At 39.0% G+C, this 18,618-nt stretch overlaps 1 protein-coding gene and 1 pseudogene across 1 annotated transcript; one reads left to right on the top strand and one right to left on the bottom strand.

The window, feature by feature from the left end:
* The first annotated feature begins 1,116 nt into the window (after positions 1–1,116).
* LOC122654204 lies at positions 1,117–3,923 on the top strand (annotated as a pseudogene).
* A 13,845-nt stretch (positions 3,924–17,768) lies between these two features.
* On the bottom strand, positions 17,769–18,413 carry LOC122655350 (GATA zinc finger domain-containing protein 14-like). Its single transcript, XM_043849551.1, has 2 exons — positions 18,248–18,413; positions 17,769–18,118 (listed from the first exon to the last, which is right to left on the bottom strand). The coding sequence occupies exons 1-2, from the start codon at positions 18,411–18,413 to the stop codon at positions 17,769–17,771; spliced, it is 516 nt and encodes a 171-aa protein (XP_043705486.1).
* Between the last annotated feature and the right edge of the window lie 205 nt (positions 18,414–18,618).

The raw sequence follows: 18,618 nt of genomic DNA, 5'->3' as shown, positions 1-18,618 counted from the left end.
TTCTGCTCATGAAAATAGAAGGGACAAGTCAAATTCCAGGCTGTTGTACTTCTGCTGCTGCGGCTGCACTGCTCAGCCTAGCAATATGCTTTCCAAAGTCCTAATAAACTTCCTAATTTACTGCATCTGGCATAAGATCTTCCCTTACAATTTGAATAGGAATTCCTGGGCTTCCAGCCTTACTCAGGCACACAGCCATGAGGTGAAAGCTGAAACAAATATAATTGAAGTAACCTGTTCCCTCTAACAAAAGTATTTCAGCTCAAAGATGTAATCATAGAGGCTATTGTTGCAAACAAAAGTACTGCAATTGTTAGTCATCTAAAATATTGGTTAAAAGCCGAGGTCAGAGAGAAGATTCCTTTCTTACAGATCTTGTTATTTGACTTACTGCATGTTTTATTTGTATTTATTCATTTTTTTTTTCTTTAAATTGGTAAATTGAGCATGGAAAATCAAAGATTCCATATCACAATTCTTGGAATTTTCTCCAAATTCAATTCATTTCCAATAAATCTTGTCTTTGAGTTTATTCTTATGATCCTATCCTCCTCATTGACCATAAAATTCATGGATGTAATGAGAAAAAAAAATTAACATCTAATCTGCTACCTTATTTCATATAAATTATTATATGCCATTTCTGTTATCTGTCCATGTCCCATACTTTTTATTAAGTCATATGGCTCCCTCATGGGTGGACCATAACCCTAAAGACAAGGAGGCTGTCATGAACATCACAGTCTGGTTAGGGAATTCTTCTGAAATGCTTCAATTGTTTGAACGAATATGCTTTGTAAAGGGTTTACATGGGGTGCTTATGGAAATTTCTCTTTATTTTCTCTTTAAATTGTAGCGATAGGAGGTTATTAGGGTTACGGGGAGTTCTTTTTAAACACAGAGCGATGTAAGGAAGATAGCTTGTAACCCTTTTCTCCATTGCTAGTGAAACTGCTCTCATCTCACTGTGGATGTAGGCATCTTGGCTTTATTTCGTTGTGTTTTCTGCATCGTGAATAGGTTTCCGTTTCTAGATATCCTCTTTAACCTCCAGTTGGTTAACCTCCAGTTGGAGTCTTTGTTAAACTGGTTTTAGCCACTCCATAACTTACACTAGGAGAGAATTCACCGTCTTTTCATAGTGTCAAGACTCTTCCAAGGAAAGGAAATGATTCCTTTCTTCAGTTTGTCGAAACTCGAAAGCCTTTCAGTTGATCTTGCTTTATTCCCTTCTTGCTGGGTTTCACAGCCCAGGTGTTGCAGACCCTCCTTATCCTAGTTGTACAAACAAAGCCTACACCGTCAATAGCACATTCCATGGTAATCTTATAAACCTTTTCGACTGTTTATTCTCTAATGCTTCTCTCTATGAGTCTTATGATGCTATTGTTGGCAATGACCCAGACAGAGTGTATGGCCTCTTCCTCTGCCTCGGATTTGTTAGCCAAGACTAATGCAGGGCTTGTGTGTACATCGCAATTCAGGACATTCAACAATATTCTCCACAAAGAAAAGAGGCAACTGTGTGGGAGGAATACTGTCAATTGAGCTACTCGAATAGATATTTCTTAGGCTATGTAGACGTTACCGCAAATCTTACGGAAATAAACGCACAGAACATTACAGACCCTGTTAAGTATAGTGATGCAGTAAGAAAGCTTCTGGGTAAACTTTCTGATAGGGTTGGTTACAATTCAACAAGAATGTATGCATTGGGAGATGATAATTATACCATATTCTATAAACTATATGGTCTTGTGCAGTGTACAATAGGTTTGTCTAAGAATGATTGTGACAGATGCCTATAAATTGGTATAAGATATATTCTTAGTTGCTGCAATATTTCTCGAGGGGCAAGACTTATGGGTAAGAGTTGCTATTTAAGGTATGAGTTATATGCTTTCTATCAAGGACTAAGTGAATCTAAGCCTTCTCTTCTTACTCCATCAGTTCCAACAAGCAAAGGTGAGTGTTTCAATTTTCAACAGTAACTGAGTGTTATAATCAATTCATCTTTGTGAATTATAATTGAATTGAGAAACCATTTCTTTTTTAAGTAACAGGTGGGAAGAAGAAAATATTGATCCTTGTCACTGTACCAGCATCTGTTTCAATATTTCTTTTGGGTTTCTGCATCTATGGCCTTGTGGAAAGGAAAAGGGCTCGAAAAGGTAAGGATTATAAAAGATTGTTGTGTAACAATTTAGAAGATTGAGTATTCTTAACTATGACCAGATAATCTTGTAGTTCATGCAGAGAAAGACACTGTTAATATTGCTCAAGATGTTCCATTGCAACAGAACAGTCCTCAAAGAGATAAGATGGAAGCTCAGGACTTTCCACTGATTAGTTTAGCTACTATACATGCAGCTACAAGTAACTTCTCTAATTCAAATATGCTTGGACGAGGCGGATTTGGACCAGTTTATAAGGTAAGGACTTTCCACTCATGCAATGTTCAAGTTGACTAATTCTTAAATCCTTAATAGCTTTCCATATTTCTAACTATATATAAATTTTTGATTAATTATGAAGTACTGAATGATTGTTTACTCAGGGAACACTACTTGATGGAAGGATGGTAGCAGTTAAAAGGCTTTCAAGCAATTCTGAGCAAGGTTCAGTGGAATTCATGAATGAAGTATCATTAATATTGAAACTTCAACATAAAAACCTTGTGAGGCTCTTGGGTTGTTGTGCAGAAGGAGAAGAAATGATTCTTGTCTATGAGTACATGACCAATGGTAGCCTTGATTGTGTCCTCTTTGGTTGGTATCCTTTAATTTCTTCCAACTCAAAATGCAAATTTGCTCTATATACTAGCTTATCATGCTTAATTAAGATGCTAAGCAATTATGAACTCCGCCCCCCCCCCCCCCTCTTAAGCCATGAATTTGTAAGCCATGATCTTATGAGGTTATATAATATTTGGCAACCATTCAGTTATATATTTTGTTTGGCTATAGATTCGAGGAGACTTGTTCTTCTTGATTGGAGTAAACGCTACAACATTATTTGTGGAATTGCCCGTGGTGTTCTCTATCTTCATGAGAACTCTCTACTTAGAATCATTCACAGAGACTTAAAAGCTAGCAATGTGCTGCTGGACCAGGACATGAACCCAAAAATTTCAGACTTTGGCATGGCAAAGATCTTGCAAGGAAATAATAGTGAAGCTAATACTGTTACAATAGTTGGGACTTAGTAAGTGACCAGTTATCACTTTTTTACAAGTTTTTAAAGTATTAAGTTGCAACTGAGCACTTGAAAGGGCATCTGTTTATCAACATGAGTGACTTATTAGCTATATATTAACAAAATAGATCTTACTACATTTTTTTCTCTCCAATTTCAAATAGTGGATACATGGTGCCAGAGTATGACATGGAGGGAGTATATATATTCCATAAAGTCAGATGTTTTTAGCTTTGGAGTTCTGCTGTTAGAGATCATAACTGGGAGAAAGAATGCCGAGTTCCATCTGTCAAAACATGCACCAAGCTTCTTAACATATGTAGGTTTCAATATGTTAAGAGGATAAATCTAATTAATTGGCGTCGAAATTTACTAATACTGGGTTATGCTGTTGTAGGTATGGCAATTATGGACTGAAGGAGAAGGGCTAGAATTGATGGATCCCCTTTTAATGGAGTCGTGCTGTATTAATGAAATCTTGAGATGCATACAAATTGGATTGTTATGTGTCCAAGAAAATGCAATACACAGACCAACTATGAAGTCTGTGTTTGTTATGTTGAGAAGTGAGACTCTGAATCTTCCTCAGCCTCAGCAACCTGGTTTTTCTGTTGGGAGACTAGCTGTTCAACCTGAGCAATTGATGGCTGATGATATTTCTATCAATGGGTTGACTGTTTCAAGTATTGTACCTCAATAAGTGTGATGAATGGTTAAAGATTCAGGAATTAATAATGGAGTTGCAACCATTTGACGTAGATCAAATAAGACAAAGAGTAATTATGTATGATTACTATATTGTTCGATACAGAAATTTTAATTATTGGTGTGTAACTGTTGAACATGTTTCAACACACTAAGGGTGTGAATAAGTGTATTTAAGATTTTACCCTTGAAATTGTCTCTGTTCCAACACTAGCATTGAAACGTTTGGAGCTCAATCTGTGTTTTTTTTTTATTTTTTATTCTATTAAATACAAATGAAATTTTAACAAAATAACTGCCCCGCCCTCTAGATGTCAGCGCATACGCTCTCAATTGCTACTAGTGCACACGTGGTTCCTACGCTCATTGTTACATGGATAACTACCTAAAAGATTTTCATTTCTAAATGTAGGATACGCAAAACGTGGCATATTCATGTGGTGAGATCTAAACTCCAATTAAGATAAAGGGGTCCCACTAAATAGAGATCCTAACCATCCAAAATCAATTTTTATGAAAAACAAAATCAGAGATGACTCAGCTACACTGTGTACGTGTATTGGCACGTCTAATGGATAAGCCGCTGCTGCGATGACTCAGTTATCCAGCACCTATCAGAGTACGATCTTGAATTCTTCACTAATCACAGCATTCCACGTGTGTTTCTTCTTGGTTTCTGGAAGTAGTCATGTTCATCAAGGCCGTTCTTATGTAAGTCTAAGTCATTGTAGAGTCCTGTAAGATTGAATTTTTATCCTCTTTTGTTACAGCATGATGTTGTAACGCATCATGAGGTAACTGCAAAGGTCATGTGTATCATGTGGGATCCACAAATCTGATATGAAAAGGAAAAAACTACGAAGCAAGGAGGAATATTAAAAAAAAAATAGTAAACACAAGATTTAGTTGAGTCCTCTATTCTTTCATGTCGCATCAGAAAGCGATCCAATGGCTTTAAATGGTCTGTAGATTAATTTACACACCTTAGTGGAAAATTGAACCCTTTGTCTTTCAAGTCAAGCAAAACCCCTCCGACGGGGTTGACTTGACTCAATTGACTCTCATTTTATTTTATATTATTTTTATATAAGGTAAGGTTGTGCACCAATACAGGGCTGCCAATGAGAGCATACAAGGGCATCCGATAGGGGTAGGATTTTTCGTTTCACTGGGGTTGGGGCAATCATTTAGCCATTCTTGTGTCTAGACTTGATTCCACGTAGCCTAATTTTTTTAATTTTTCCTATTTTTATAATAACCATAAAAAATATGAAACCTTATTACTTATGATCGATGATAATTTTTTATTTGTTTTTTAATTATTTCTCAAGATGATGATTTCAGTAAAAGCTAAATTAATTAAGATGGGCCATCCTAATAAGCCATGATAACCCAAGATTATGTCATGTGGTAAATTGAACAGACTTCAATTTTGTGGATACCTCAAGGTTCTCTACGAGTTTGAGAGAGTTTTCCATCCAAATAGTAAAATAAATCTAGGAATATGATGTGTTCGAAAATCATAAAATAAATTTGTACCATCTATTTTAATATTTTTTTGAACTTAAATTGTCTATTTACACTAAGAGTTGGAAGAGTACACAAAATGTCTAGAATACTAGTATTCATGCGTGAACATACACGGGATGCAACCAATACAAGGGGGTAGTAATTGAATTAGACACTGAAATTTAACATGTGGCAAATTTTAATTATGGGTGTGTGTAACTGTTGAACAAGTTTCAACACACTAAGGGTGTGAATAAGTGTTTTTAAGATTTATACTCTTGAAATTGTGTCTTTGTTCCAACACTAGCACTGAAATGTTTGGAGCTCAATCTGTGTTTTTTTTTATTATTTTATTAAATACAAATGACCTTTTAGCGAAAAAAGTAGACACCACTGGCTGGGATGACAATCCCAATTACCAGCTACAGTTAATATGCTCTCCTGCACTACACCAAGATTGGCCAAGCCTACCAAGAGAGACACACTCACTCTGCACACACAAATGCACTTCTATACCAACGTAGATATCCACAACACACAATATACATGGTTCAGAAATTTTCCTACATCCACGGAACAATATCCCTTAGGATTTTTCATATTTGATCAATACTCAACTGGGTATTGTGAAATAACCTAGAGGGGGTGAAGGTTGTTACTAGTGGATTTTGCCTCTTTTTCGATAAACTAGAAGGATATATGAATTTTTTTGTACTACGGAATTATATTTAAGCAATTCACAATTCAGCAATGTAAATAAATGTACAATCAAGAAAGACACACAGATTTATAGTGGTTCGACTCCACGAGTCTACATCCATTCCTCTCAACCCTTGAGAGAATTCCACTAGTATTTCTCTTTTAATACAATAGGTGGAGAAATAGCAGATTTATAAATCTTTTTCAAGGATAAGAGGATCCTTTACAATCTTTTAAGAATAAGAGGATCCTTGCACAAGTCTAAGTGCAATCTAAATTAATGTAATGCAACAATGCTCAATCTAGAGTTTACATATACCCAAGAGAAAAAACAATATTAATAGAAGAATTAAATTATTACCTAACAGGACACAAACTCAAGAGCAAGAACAATTTTAATAGGAGAATTGAATTGTTACCTAACAAGGAGTGTGACCCTACCCCTTGTTGTGGATGCAAATGATTATATGAGATGAATTCACTTTAAGCTCCTTGTTACATTCCTTTTGATGTAGTAGATTGAAGAGTGGGGATACTTGAATGTTTGAGTTCTTGTAGTATGTGATTTGAAGAATATTCTTAAACTCAAAATGTATTTTGGAATTGATTTGATCTCTCAACAATAAATCGCTAGTTTCGATGTTAGTTGATAGTCATAATGGTTTGTAAAGATTGAATTTATAATCCACTTTTTTGCTCAAAAAATTGGTGGAGAAAAAGGTTTAACGGCTCTATTTTAGCCTCTGATGGTCAACCTTCATGATTGTCGATCGACCGTTAGGATATGACCGTTGGGGTAATAGAGAGCCGTTGGGGTCTATCATTATCTAGTTGACCTCAGGTTCGAACGGTATTAACCACTAACATTTTATTTCTCTAAGGGTTGCATGTCTGTTTTACCGTTCGACTATCAAACAGTTTGGTTTGTTTTCAACCATTTGATTTTGGGTATCTTTTCACCATCCTATATCCACTAAGTTTGGATAATTTTAATGGTTATTGGGCATCACCTAAGGTCTATATAGACTATCACATGCATGTGAATGATGTGAAAAAGAACATACAAATCAGTGATCTATCCTAGGCTAAGTAAATTGAGTTCGTCCATTTGTTGATGGTGCTTGATTCTTGATTTCTTCAAGTGATATTCTGCAATCTTCATTCTTTATTTCTTTTTGTTCTTCATGGATAATGTCCTTTAGTCTTTAAGTGATGTTCTTCATTCTTCTATTGTTCATTCTTCACTTGATTCTTGCTATTTAACTTCAGGCTACAACACATGATCTAACAAGTAATGTTAAATGCTTTCATATTTTTGTTATCATCAAAACCTACTCAAGGTTTGCTTAGGATAGTGGGATTCCATTTCTGAACAATCTCCCCCTTTTTAATAATGACAAACATTTGATTCTCAAGGAGATAAATAGATTTATATATATCAAAGTTTAGGAAATTTAGATCAAACATCAATATGTTGTCAAATATAGTATGAAAATGATGATTTTGAACCAAATGAATACATAATGGTAAGCACTAAATCAATTTAATATAATGATCATAATGGTGAGCATTTGATCCTTACAACTGAAAATTGAGAATCAATTTATCTCTCCCCCTTTTGTCATCAACAAAAGGAGGGGCAAGAGTCTAATATGCTCCCCCTAAATTGGTGCTAGGGAAATATGAGCAAAGCTCTTTCTAAGCATGTGCATAAATAAAATTTAATAAAGCAGTGTGCAAGCATACACAAGCATAAACAACCATCTATATAATATCTAACTTTCATTGATATAAAAAACAGAGTATATTTAACCAGGATTGACAATTAACTATTGTACTCAATGAAAGTAAAGTAGTTCATCAAAGGCATAATTAAGTCAAAAATTTAAAATAAAACTTAAAAATAAAGTATGTTGGCCAGAAATGTGCCAATTAAAATATTACAACCATGATAGAAAATATAAAAGAAACTTCTTCAGAAACTGCTCCTCTATTCATCCTCGTTGTCGGATCTTGAAGTAGTCTCCTTCAATGGAACTCCTAGCATCTTGAGGGTGCATTTGTCGATGTCATCCGGAATTTCAGCCACTCCTTTATCACTTAGATCAACACCAAAGTGCATCAAAATTGCAGTGATGAGACGTCCATATGGGAGGTTCCCTGTGTTACAGAGGATATCAAACCTTTCCATGTGACTCATGATGATCCAAGATATTTTGATTCGCTTTCCTCGCATCAGACAGTAAATGAGATATGCTTTGAAAAGAATGACATAATCATGTTTACCGGCACGAGGTATGATATTTGATTGGACAATCAAATGCAGCACTTTTGCTACGAGGTTCAAATGTTTAGTTAATTTTTAGAGTGATGGGATGTTGGATAAAATGATGGTACAAATTTCATCGTACTCATTTAGTTTAAGAAGCGAGATGGAGGGATAAAAGTACTTGAATGTTTTGGTTTCTTCTAGCTCTAGAAGGGCATTCAATTCTTCAATACCAAATTCCAAATCTACTAGTTTGACAAAAGAGATGATTCTGAAGGTTGAGCCAATGCAAATAATGCACATATTGCAGTATAATAGCCTTACTAATCTAGGGTAGAAAACTGTGGAAGGATAAAGAATACCTGCTTTTCCCTTAAAATAGATCGGAGATATTGAGATGCTGATATGTGACTTCTCTTTCTTGCTTGATATTTCTCATCTCAAAAAGATACGAAAGTAGATTAGCGTTGGTTCTGCCTAATATCATCTCCGAGGAGCAAGGAGCTTTTATGCAGGGTAGGTGTATACATGACAATATTGCTCTAGTTCAAGAAGTGGTTCAGGACATTAACAGGGATGCCAGGGGAGGTAATGTGCTGCTTAAACTGGACATGGCAAAGGCATACGACAGATTGGAATGGGGGTTTTTGTTTGAAGTCTTGAACAGATTTGGGTTTGGCGTTGAATGGGTTGCTCTGATTAGAAAAGTGGTGGAAAATTGTTGGTTCTCAGTGGTAATTAATGGAGGACAGTCCGATTTCTTTAAATCAACCTGGGGAGTGAGGCAAGGTGATCCACTTTCTCCCGCCCTTTTCATTCTTGCAGAGGAAGTGCTGAGTAGGAGTTTGAGGTTACTGTTTTGTGAAGGAAGGGCCAAGTTTTTTAAGGTGCCAAGAGGATGCCCGGGCATCTCGCACAGCCTATTGTCGATGACACCATCATCTTTACGTAGGGTTTAAAGAGTTCACTGCAATAGATCATTGGCTTCATTGATCAATATGAGGGGTCCTCTAGCCAAATGGTGAATAAAACCAAAAGCTGCTTCGTGGTGGGGAGCAAGGCTCCTGGGAGAAGGTGTCGCATGATTGAGGCAATCACAGGGTTCCCCAGAAGGAGGTTTCTTCTAACTTATCTAGGGGCTCCCATTTATGCCGCCCGGTTCTGTCTAAAGTTTGTAGCAAGGTGGTAGGCTGGAAAGGTAAATTGTTGTCCGCTGGGGGAAGACTTATCCTTCTCAGGCATGTGATGTCTTCTATGCCATTACACGTCATGGCTATGGTGGATGTCCCTAAAAACATTATGTGACGATTTAATAGCACGTGTGCCAATTTCTTATGGGGTGAGTCGCAATGGGGTAATCGGCATCATTGGGTCAACTGGGGGACAGTTTGTCTCCCGCTTGCAGAAGGAGGGCTTGGTATTAGACGTTTGGAAGACACTGGAGCTGCACTTAGATTGAAAGGGCTGTGGCAAATTCTCTCTCTGGAGTCCATGTTGTGGTCAAGGTTCTTTAAAGCAAAATTTTTTAAGAACCTGCTTGTGGCATTGGCAGCCCCTCCTGTTTCTTGTTCGATCTCATGGCGCATGACACTAGAGTACAAGGAGCTGATCCTAGCTAAATCCCGATGGATGTTAGGAAGGGGGGACGTGGGGCTTTGGACTGATAATTGGACTAGTAGGGGACCGTTGGTTGACCAGGTGGATGGAGCTCTGAACCTTGACCTCTTGCTTACGTGTGAAAGATGTGCTTCACAGTGATGGCAGCTGGGAACAGTTGGAGCTGCTTAAAATTGACTCGGATGAGGTGCGTAGTAGTGTGTTGAATGGTAATTATAGCCTCTCTGAGAAGAATGATTTTCTTATATAGACACTAGAAAGTAATGGCATGTTCTCGACGAGGGCGATCTGGAACTTCATTAGGAGCACGGCCGCTAATAGGGATTTTTCTAAATGGATTTGGAACCAAATGGTCCCCACCAAAATTGGGTTCTTCACTTGGCAGGTCCTATATGGGGGGATTCCAACCGATGACTCGTTGAAGAAGATTGGAATTCCTTTGGCATCAAAATGTTTGTGTTGTGGCGATCCAAAGGTGGAAACTACTTCCCACTGCTTGGTGTGGGGGGGGGGGGGGACGGCTGCAAAGGTCTGGGAATTTTATTCCAGGTTGTTTTAGGTGGAGATCGTTCCATGGCAGGAGGTGAGAAGTAAGATACTTTTCTGGCAGAGTCATGCTAATAGGGGAAGCCTATGTGCGCTGATTATAGGTCTGGTGCCCTTATTTATTGTGTGGGAGTTATGGAAGGAAAGGAATGGCAGAAAGCATGGTGAGAAAGGCCGTTCTACTAGAATGATTGTGGAAACAATAAGGGGATGGATTCATGAGATTCCCCTTAAGTTTTCTGGGTTTAGGATGCCTTCGTTGCAAGAGTCTTTGGTCCTCCAATTTTTTGGGTTGTCTTTTCAACCCCCTTAAGACGGTTTGTTGGTGCCCCCCCCCCCCCCCACATCTTCTGTGAAGCTTAACATCGACGGCGCCTGTAGGGGAAATCCAGGGGTAGGAGGGGGAGGATGTATAATCCGTGACAGTGAGGGTAGGGTGGTGGCGGCCTGTGCGAGATTTTATGGGGAGAGCACAAATTCCATGACCGAAATGTGAGCGTTTTGAGATGGGCTGTGGTTATGTCAAGAGCTTGGTCTATCCGGGGTGCATATTGAGTCAAATTCGGCCTCTACAGTCCATAAGCATTATGCAGAGAAAGTGTAGGATTTGGAAAGTGTGGTACTGGTTGCAGGAAGCGCTGAGATGGGTGGAGGAAATGCGTCCTATGGTAGCATGTACGTACAGGGAGAAAAATAGGGCTGCAGATTGGCTTGCAAATTACGCCTGCGACACTTTGTGTGACCCGGATTTTGGTAATGACAGGGGCATTCCATTTGAGATCCAACAAATAGTTAGGGAAGAGTCCATAGGTCTACCGGTCTTACGATTGTAATTGTTTATGGGGCAGGGTTAGAGGTAAATCAGAGTGGAGTGTATCTTGGATTTGGGTTAGGGGTAAGGAGGACAAGTCTCCCCCAATGTATTTCCCTTTATTTGGCATGTTTTAATAAAATCCTAGGGGCCGGCCCGGGTCCCAGAGAATATTCGGGCTAAAAAAAAAACTATGCTCACCTTTTTTAGAGTCAAATAGCGTTACTTCACTACAAGAAACTGGGCCTACGACGGCATTTTAACGCCGCTATAGGTCAAAGAAATGTTGTTGTAGGCTATAGCGGTGTTTATATTGTGCGCCACAGATACCCCATCAAAGGTACCTTCATTTATGTACAATAACGTTTTTTAAGTGTGCCTGTGTATGTTCATTTTTTTAGCGGCATTTTTTAATAAACGTCGGGGAAAGTGTACTGCAATGACATTTATAAAAGTGTCGTGATAGGTATTAATTTCTATTTTTACGGTGTTTTTCAATAAACACTGGAAAAAATATATTACAACGGTGTTTAAAAAAGCACCGTCGTAGGTATTGAATTTCTATTTTTTAGCACCGTTTGTAAAAAAATACCGCTAAATGTGGTTTTTTTTTTTTAAAAAAAAAATTAGTTTCTATATCCAATCCATTAACCTATTTCAAATATAATAGATTCATCCTATCACCTATTTCATATATAATACATTCATCCATATTAATCCTGTCGATCACTTGTTTCATATACAGCACATTCATCTCACATAAAATAACAATTTTACTAGTGCCAACATAAATTAAAATATTCCCAACATCCACTAAATACGAAAGAAAAACAGTGTCAAAAGTACTAAGGTGCAGATACTTAGCAACAAGACCCGAAGAGACTCCCTCCTATACAAAATTCATAGCCTAACCAATAAAACAATATGAGTTCATGGATATCTGAAGCCACAGAAGCTATACTCTTAGTGAGGAAACCAGGCCCAAAACTGAAATTCCAAGACCTGAACACCATTTCCATCCTACACAAAACCATCAAATAACAATATACGCTACTTAGTAAGACTGAGGTGATAAGAGCTATGCACAGGTACCAATAACTAAAGCTTATTCAAATAAACTTCAATAAACAACAAATAAGAAGCTTAAATGCTGCCCCCCCCCCACTCTTCATTTTTCTCTTCTTCTCTTGTTGTTTTGCTCGGCAGTGTGTCTCTCTTACAACTATGGGATATGAGTTTGCAAATTACACTAAAACACCAAACTAAAGCAACGATGGACATTTTAACTACAACCAAACCACCGAATCTGATCTTAAGAGGATAGAATCCAAAAATAAAAAATAAAAAAACAAGAATAGAAAAAAGAAGATGCTATGTCACACACAAAAAAGAAGAAGAAGAAGAAGCATCAGCAACATGTTAGCATCATTAGTTCATTCATTACCAAAAAATAGAGAAGGATAAGAAGAAGCACTGCATCAACATCATAAGAAAAAAAAAAGTAGAAGAAGTAGGCAAGCAGCAACACTGCAGCAGCTAACAGCATCATCGATTAATCATTACAAAGAAAAAAAAATAAACAGAGAAGTAGATAGTAGAAGAAGAAGAAGGAACAACTAACAACATCGTCATTAGTCATTACAAAGAAAAAAAAAAAAAAAGATAAGTAGATAAGAAGAAGCAGCAGCATGAGTTATCATTATTTACTTATTCTTTGAAAAAAAAAAGCAGTAAAATGTAGCATCACTTAGCCCTCTGAATTCCTTTTATATGCTTTCTCTTTCAATCCCTCTATGTTTCATTGTATCAATCATTTACTTATAAACTTCCACTTTTGTTTTTTGAACATGATTAAGCAGGGTTCATGTTGATGTTGCTGCTATTAAAAAAAAAAAAAGATATTAAGGGCTGCTGCCCTGTTATATACTACACTTCCTCCCCTTTCCACCCCCATCCCCAAAAAAAAAAAATTCTTTGCACTCCTCCACTCCCCAGACTCGAAACATGAATCCATAAATAAACATTGTGCAGAGTTCCACACCCTAAACCAACAAATGCATTTAAATTTCTTCTTCATGAGGATAACTCATACCTAACATTCAGAATGAAAAATAGAGTGCTCAAAAACAATGTCTTAACTATTTTTAGAAAATCTGCTAGCTATATAGCATGCGCAACAAATATACCAAAAGAGTATGTGGAGTTGCATCAAGCTCCAATGTCATAAGTACAATGCGAAAGTTATTACTCTGAGGAAAAATTCTTAAGAAAATCTTATTAAGTTAAAAAAAGACTTTTCAAGCAGAATAGAAAAAACTAAGTAAAATTCAGGGCATAGGGTAGTATCCCAAGTAAACCAGCTATAGTTACAGTCTTACAGAGAACTTGTTGATGCCACATGACTGGAGTAGTAAATTGTAAAGCAGTATACATCTGAATTCAGACAACCGAGTGAATACATTTATTCACTAGAATATGAAATAGAAATTAGCCCTTTTTTATTAGAATATAGTGATAATAGAACACCTTCACGTTGACCTGCTCAACTATGGTTATTGTAGATAACTCAAATCTTATTACACTCCTCAACCATAACTATGTACAATTGGGTTCTTAGCCCTTAACAATTGTAACAGAACCCAAGTACAGCTGGGCACTTAGCCCTTATCAATTGTAACAAAAATCAAGTATAAATTCAACACCATACCAAACTGAAGTGCACAACTTTAATCACTACCAATTACGTTCTCTTTTATGGTATCAGATCAATTATTGTCATGGGTGAGCTTAGATACAGAAATCAGATTTCTTGCAATGTGTGGAACAACTAACACATCATTAGGAGACAAGTCGTGTTGTAAATTGGAGACAATAACGGAACCAATACCAGAGATAGGGATGCCCTTACCATTATTGAATATGACAAATTCCACACTTTCTTTATTATGTTTTGCTGTATATATAATACAAAAGATGAGAAGCTTCTAGAGCCCTCTGATAGTGACACGTAACTTCTATATAGATAAACAATACATGAGGTGTATATGTGTCACTTCTCCTTAACACGTCCCCGCAAGCGCAGCGGATCGGAGACCGCCAGCTTGTCCTGTAGACCAAGGAACTGTGTGCGAGGAAGGCCTTTGGTAAGGAGATCGGCGAGCTGATCATGTGTGGAGACAAATCGGATAAGTAACCGCTTGGCAGCAACCAAATCTCGCACAAAATGAAAGTCAATCTCGATGTGCTTCGTCCGGGAATGGAAGACTGGATTGGCCGTCATGTACCTCACACCAATATTATCACAATACAAGATCGGTGCCATAGGGAGAAAGACACCAAGCTCACCTAGCAAGGAGCGAATCCATACAAGCTCAGTTGTCGTGGCTGCTAGAGCACGATACTCAGCCTCTGTGGAGCTACGGGCCACCGTGCGTTGTTTCTTTGAACACCAAGAAACTAGATGAGTCTCTAAGAAGATCCCATAGCCCATTGTAGAGTGCCTGTCATCAGAACATCTGGCCCAATCCGCATCCAAATAAGCCGTGAAAGATATAGAAGATGTGCGAGAAAAAAATAGGCCCAAGGAGATAGTGCCCTTTAGGTAGCGCAATATGCGCTTGACCGCAGCCCAATGAGAATCTGTTGGAGCATGCATGAACTGTGCTGCCTTACTAACTGCGTAGCCAATGTCTAGGCGAGTGGCTGCCAAATATTGTAGTGCTCCGATAGTTTGCCTATAAAGTGTACCATCAGGCAATAAAGACCCAGTTGTAGAAGATAAAGGTTGCCCCATTGCAACCGGTGTGGAGATGGGCTTGGCACCATCCATTTTAGTCTTAGCTAGTAAATCTGAAATGTATTTTTGCTGTGTAAGGAGTAGTCCATGTGAGGTACGGGTCACCTCAATACCATAGAAATACTGTAGATCACCAAGATCTTTGATAGCAAACATGGTAGATAGAGCCCGATACAAATTTGTGATGGCGATGGAATCATTACCCGTGATAAGTATGTCATCGACATAGATGAGAAAGTATATCACCACAGATGAGGACTGATATACAAAGAGAGAAGTATCGTTATGCCACAAACCCATGTGAAGTGATAAATGTGCTGAGCTTGGTATACCAAGCACGTGGGGCCTGTTTGAGGTCATAGAGTGATTTCCGAAGAAGACACACATGAGTCGGATGCACGGTATCCACAAAACCAAGTGGTTGAGTCATACAGACAGTTTCAATGAGATCTCCATGGAAGAAAGCGTTGGAGAAATCTAGTTGACGGATCGGCCAATCATGTGTCACAGCCAAGGATAAAACAACACGAATCGTAACCGGTTTAACAATCGGACTGTAGGTTTCATCGAAGTCAAAACCAGGACGCTGATTGAAGCCTTTGGCCACTAAACGGGCCTTATATCTCTCTATAGAACCATCTGGGTTGCGTTTGACATGAAACACCCACTTATAGCCTATGATGTTCCGAGCATCATGTGGTGGGACAAGGACCCAAGTCCCATTCTTTACCAAAGCGTTGAATTCGGAAATGGAGGGCTGCTTGCGTATAACATGTAGGTACTGGAACGTCTGAAATATCACTTTGAAGCAAAGGCTGCGTAACGTGCAAATTCAGCCTGTTTGGTGGGGCAACTCTAGAGCCTGATTTGGATCTTGTGACCATTTGGTGGGTACTGGTCACAGTAGGCCCATGAGGAGGCCCAACAGTATCATAACCATGCACTAGATGCCCATTGGGCTGTTCAATATTACAAGCAGGGGGTACACATGCCTCATTATCATTTACATCATTAAAAACATCTGAAACAGAATTAACATCAACAATAGCACCTGAAGTACCCGTGTCAGCCATAGTAGAGTCATGACCTTGTGCAGCCATAATGCCAGAAGACGACAGTTCAGTTGTAGCACCAGTACCCTGTAGTGGATTGCCAGATGGGCATGGTAGAAGAATGGACACAGGAGAGGAAATCCAAGTGGAAATTGGTAAGGAAGCAGGCCGTGAAGATTGCAGATCACAAAATGGAAAACGTTGTTCGTCAAAGACAACGTGACGCGGGATAAACGTTTTGCAGGTGGAAGGGTCATAGCAGAGATACCCTTTGTAGGAGAGGGAATAACCAATAAAGACACAGGGCCTGGATCGTTTTTGAAGCTTGTTTTTGGCATAGGGTCTAAGCGAAGGATAACAAAGACTACCAAAAACTCGAAGAAAATTATAATCAGGGACTGTTCCAAAGAGACCCTGATAGGGAGATAGCTGGCCGAGAATTCCCAGTGGTATTCTATTAATCAAATAAATTGCTGTTTGGAAAGCACCAGACCAGAAGGTGTCGGGCATACCAGCTTGAAACAATAGAGCAAGTCCACATTCGATGATGTGCCGATGCTTGCGCTCGGCAACACCGTTTTGGGCCTGGGTGTGTGGACAAGATATGCGATGAGATATACCACTGCCCGCAAAATGTTTTATTAATTTCACAAATTCCCCTCCCCATCTGTTTGTAATGAGATAATAGAAGTTCCAAAAAACTTTTCAACAAGCAACTTAAATCGAGTGAACACAGTGAGAGTATCAGATTTATTTTTCATTGGGTAAATCCAAGAATACTTGGAGAAATCATCAATCAGAACCAAGTAGTAACGAAAGCCATCATAGGAAACTACAGGGGATGGACCCCAAATGTCGCTGTGTACAAGTTCTAAAGGTTTAGAGCTAATGGAAGTAGAAGATACAAATGGTAACCTGTGACTATAAGAGCAGCGGCACGCATCACAAGTGGGAAAGGCATCAGCAGATGGAGCTGTAGGTAGCGTGGAAAGAATGCGGTGAACATGAGAGAGCGTGGGATGGCCGAGACGCCGATGCCAATCCGTTATTGTAGTAGGAGACGAAACAGTAGTAGAAAATGTTGTAGGAGACGATGATGATGGAGTGAGAGTCAGAGTGTAGAGACCGTTGCCACTCTGGCCGTGGCAGAGGTTCTGGTGGGTCTGGCAGTCCTTGACAACAAAGGCATCAGATGAGAAGACAAAGTACACACCATTATCAGAACAAAATCGTGAGATGGATAATAGATTGTTGTGTATATTAGGGACAAGTAAAACAGAAGATAAGGAAAAATTATTTCCAGAGTGTGAAGCCACCATAGAACCAATTAAGGAGATGGAGAGAGGATTACTGTTCCCAACTATAACATGATCATTCCCTGAATATGGTTCACAGACTGCTAGATTAGAAAGGTCTGAAGTAACATGATTATTAGATCCGGTATCTAAGATCCAAGAATGAGAGATGGTGGAGAAGGAAATGGAAAGATGAGCAGAGGAACAAAAAATGTTACCCAAATAAGCATGATTATAGCACTGTGGACACTGAGATGCGAGATGGCCATCCATTCTACAGATTTGACACTGCTCCCTGGGTGTGTTCATGCTCCCTGGGTGTGTTCATGAAAGACGAATTGTTACCACCAGATCCAGACGGTGGAGAAGAAGGCTGTTGAGACTGAGAGCCACGAGCAGAAGAGCCACTATTGCCACCGTACCTTGAGTTGTTGCGATTATTGGATCCTCCATTAGTGCGATAACCAGAATTAGCATTACCAGAATTATTGCGATAATATCCAGAGTTCGCATTTCGGCCTTGGGACCAGTTCGAAGGACTGTGATAATTGCCAGAATTGTTTCCAGAATGAGAAAGGAAAGAACCTCGCCGATCTGAATTGTGCGAAGTGGATGCAACATTTGCTGTCAAAATACCAGAGGCAGTCGTCGTTGCCGAAGAAGAGAGATAGAGCTCTTAGCTCAGCAGCAGGCCCGAAAGATCCAAGAACGAGATCCGTTCCACCCGTAGGTGAATCGATGTCGCAAAATCACGATAATCTTCGCCGAGTCCACGAAGAATTTCCAAGACAAGGTCTTCTTCAGCAACAGGATTATTGATCGTGGCAAGTGCGTCAGCCAAAGAACGAGCATCGAGAAGAAATTCTGCTACCGTCGACGATCCTTTCTGCAAACGAAAGAGACGGTCCTTAAGATCCATGACTCTGGACCTAGATGACGGAGCGAAGACGCGATTCAGGGTCTGCCATGCCTCCAACGATGATTTAGCACAGATTACATGCGGCAGTGTCTACTCGGAGAGAGACGAAATCAACCAAGAAAGGATCAACTGATCCTGGCGCTCCCACAGATCTGCTTGCGTTGGATCAGTAATTGCCGAAGGCTAAGGAAAGGATCCATCAATA

Source organism: Telopea speciosissima, chromosome 3 (assembly GCF_018873765.1).
Source record: "Telopea speciosissima isolate NSW1024214 ecotype Mountain lineage chromosome 3, Tspe_v1, whole genome shotgun sequence".
In the NCBI taxonomy this organism is placed as follows: Eukaryota; Viridiplantae; Streptophyta; class Magnoliopsida; order Proteales; family Proteaceae; genus Telopea; species Telopea speciosissima.
This window is presented reverse-complemented; position numbering and strand designations above follow the sequence as displayed.

Bases quoted from the DNA above. Each gene is read 5' to 3' on its own strand.
- LOC122655350 (XM_043849551.1), bottom strand. From the start codon at position 18,413: ATGGATCTTAAGGACCGTCTCTTTCGTTTGCAGAAAGGATCGTCGACG. The intron at 18,119-18,247 runs GTGATTTTGCGA...GTATTTTGACAG, and splicing joins TGGACTCGGCGAAGATTATC to CAAATGTTGCATCCACTTCG.